Here is a 3,679-nt window from a genome sequence, read left to right on the forward strand (position 1 = left end):
GAGAGAGAGAGAGAGAGAGAGAGAGAGAGAATGCATGTGTATGAGTGGGGAAGGGGTAGACAGAGAGAGAAAGAGAAAATCCCAAGCAGGCTCCACACTGTCAGTGCAGGGCCCAATGTGGGGCTCAAACTCACGAACCATGAGATCATGAGCTGAGCCCAAATCAAGAGTCAGACACAACCGACTGAGCAGGCCAGGCGCCCCACAGGCCAAATATACTACAAATGCCCTATTTCCATCTGTCATTTCACTTAATTGCAAAATAGGAGATAATCTAATGTGTCCAAAAATAACAAAGATTACAAAACTTAACTAGAACCCACATCTAATTTTTAAAACTTGTTCCTCTTCACTATTATGTAATTTTAATAATACCTACTAAATTTGGTAATATCTAACGTCCCATATACACATTATGAAAAATAAAAAGATTGACAAAAAAGAAAAAGGCATGAACTAATGTAAGACTGAGATGTTCAGCTTTAGAAAAATTAAGCCAGCAAATAGTTTTTATGTGTGTCCATTTATTGATTGCTGGGAATACAGCCTATTGAGAATACATGACATGCATTTTGGGAGAGAAATTAACCAAATCTGAAATGAAGGCATTCAATAAGCCTGCTAGGAGTTAATAAGGTAACACAGATTAGATCTAAAGACACAGTGTGGGAAGACTCAGACAGCCACGTACAATTGTCATTAAGATTCCAGCTGCAAATTCTTTCGGAATTTCTTTATTCTTAATTACTTAGAAATTACCAGGAAAGAGGGAAGCTCACTGCCTCTTTAGCTTAACCTAACGCTAGGAAGCAAAAAAAAAAAATTTTTTTTGCCGTAGCTTCAAATTGTTTAGGGCAATTCCATTTTTACAAATTCTTCCACACCAATTCATATGCTTCAGAATTATAAGCAGCTCTACACAATTAGAAAAGATTAATAACCAATGCAAAAGTGTGTTTGATTCCAGTATCTATTATTGAATCACATTGTTCTAATACTAGCAGATTTTTACACCACACTGTTAATTTTCCCCCAAGATGTTCTAACTCATGGATACAATAAAATGACATAAATTAAAGAATTCCAGTTACACTTAACAGGACGAAACGATTAAGTTACTGGAATGTCTTAGTCCATAATTAAAACCTGTTTAAGTATATATGCGGCATAAATGATGCAAAAATTATAACCTATAATTAGATAAAAATGCTGAAATGGATTTATAACTGTAGTGTTACATGCCACATGTTTCCCCCAAACTTTCTGATGGATATTGTTTTTTTAAATGACAATACCAAAAAAAACCAAAGACAATATGGATGTTACTTGATATTCAAATGATTTGGATTGCTTTTGGTGGTAGAGAAAAAAGAAATAGATAAACATGAATGGAATAAAAAAGGGAAGATTTTGGCTTTTTTTTTGAAAGAGGCAGTCTGTTCCTTTCATAAACTGTATTCTTTGCTTAATGTTTCTGGAGGAATCAGTTATGGTTTGCAACGCTGGACAAATCGTGGGTATAAGCATACGTCTCGGATGTGATACCTATTCAGAATCCAGGTCAAGAATCGTTCCAAGCCCAAGCCATATCCGCCATGAGGACATGTGCCATATTTTCTCTGTTTAAAAAAAAAGAACAGATGTTTAAAATTTTGTCTAAGATATTAAAATTTTTCTACTGTGAAATGAGTTCACTTATCGTGGTTAAGAATTCAACTCTATTTTTAATTTTTTTATATGTTATTTGTGAGAGAGAGAGAGAGAGAGAGAGAGAGAGAGAGAAGCAGAGAGAGGGGCGAGGGATCCGAAGCAGGCTCTGCACTGTCAGCACACAGCCCAATGCAGGGCTTCAACTCACAAACGGTGAGATCATGACCTGAGCCGAAGTCAGACGCTCAACCAACTGAGCCACCCAAGCGCCCCTAGAATTGAACTCTTATTCTATTTGCTTTCATAGGCCACGTGTGTGGAAATGATTTGGTATGAAAAATAAACCAGGGGTTAAGTGTCACCCTGAAAAGAAGAGATTTCAAACTTTTAACTAAGTCAACGTCCCTGTTTATCAGAGGGAAATGCAAGCTAGCCTAGATGCTGGTAGAATCTAACAACAATTTTTTAAAATTTTAGTAGCAATGACAAGGCCAGCAGCTAGTAGCTTTTCAAATGAAGTGCACATATTATTGGACAACGGTAAAACTAGTAATAATCCCATGCCACACTATTAGAACATCAAGCTGAATATAGCTCGTTCAAACACCAAAGTACCACACTGACTTCTCGCCTTTTAGGTTTCAATTTATACAGAACTATTATAATGAAAACATTTAAGAGTGTAAAAACCAAAACAAAACTGTTCTTACCTGATCTGTGTACCAGTAGTAGGGAGTGGGGTCAATCCCTTCCCTTTTATAACCCGCCAGCATTTCTTCACTATCCCAGATACGCATTGAGCCTCCCACAATCTCACCAACATTTGGCATCAACACATCCACCTTTAAAAACAAGTAAATAAAATGCAGTTACTACCAAGCTGTCAGTCATGACATGGCTCTAGTTTCAACGAAAACCACAATGAAGCTCTTACAGCTAACAGAGCACTACGGATGTAATATTCAAATCCTGTAATTTAACAAGAAATGTTAAACCCAATCAGAAGACAAAACCCACTTCTTTAAATATTGCCATTCTAGATGTACAATGCAGCATTTGCCATGAGCTGTATCTTATTCCAGTGGTAGTCCCCACCCCCTTAAGGAGCAAAATTATGATCTGAATCACAAACTGACAGATTCTGTAAGGCGGGAATCCTCAGGACATCGCTGCATGTAGAAGGACTTGATCTCTACGGGAAATCGACATAGCAAGATGGGCTCATTAATGGTGTCCGTCATCAGTCTCTCAGGAGCTTCTGGGATATCCTGCGGTGAAATAAGCCTTCATTAACATTTACTACTCGAAAGGCAACAAGACAGAGGCAGCTCTCACCCAGAAGCAGCCCTTATCTCATGAATGCAACACAGTAGAGAATACACACCCATCCACAACCCATACCCATGGGTGGAAGCAACAGTTTCTTTCAAAAACAATCAAGGTATTCTAAAAACTCACACGCAGTTATTAAACCAACCGCAAAAAGATCCGCTTCCTTCTACAGTACATCTCAAGAGCCATGCTGCTTGAGAGACGAAAACCAAACCACTCAAGTCGTTATCACTGTGACTAGATACTGTTCAGTTTCTTTTCTCAGGGGCCAGTTTCGTCTAGCTCTGAAGCAAACATGGTCCGCTTAGTCCCATATGGCATAAGATCATCAGTGAATGGTCCAGAATATCACTGGTCTATGCACAGTGTGTTATTAATAACACTAATCTTTAAACTCTCCTGTCATCTGTACTTCTTTTCCTGTTACAATAAATCTATGTGGCTTCAATAGTAGGAAGACAAGAGTCATAAGACAAATAACCAGTGTCAAGTTCCTAAGGGTAACCGCACGTAGAATAGTTAGCCGAGAAATGTTAGATGATGAAGAACAGGGCTAATCTGCTTCTCATTCGAAACATCATCTGAGTAAACCACACATAAATTCAAGTTAAACCTGAAAAGTCTTGTCTCAGTACAAACTGACAGAGAGAACAGGACAAGACTCATTGATATGTTTAACCTAAGAGCCAAACTGGAG

The 3,679-nt window shown here is 38.1% G+C and overlaps 1 protein-coding gene across 1 annotated transcript; it reads right to left on the reverse strand.

Annotated features, from left to right (window-relative positions):
* Positions 1–504: 504 nt before the first annotated feature.
* Positions 505–2,942, reverse strand: LOC121026437 (asparagine--tRNA ligase, cytoplasmic-like). The gene is made up of 3 exons (XM_040469291.1): positions 2,787–2,942; positions 2,361–2,492; positions 505–1,619 (listed from the first exon to the last, which is right to left on the reverse strand). Exons 1-3 carry the CDS (start codon positions 2,889–2,891, stop codon positions 1,488–1,490), a joined length of 369 nt encoding a protein of 122 aa, XP_040325225.1. The 5' UTR covers positions 2,892–2,942; the 3' UTR covers positions 505–1,487.
* Positions 2,943–3,679: the final 737 nt, after the last annotated feature.

The sequence above is a fragment of the Herpailurus yagouaroundi genome, unplaced genomic scaffold (genome assembly GCF_014898765.1).
Source record: "Herpailurus yagouaroundi ecotype Mexico unplaced genomic scaffold, PumYag 99494, whole genome shotgun sequence".
Lineage (NCBI taxonomy): Eukaryota > Metazoa > Chordata > Mammalia > Carnivora > Felidae > Herpailurus > Herpailurus yagouaroundi.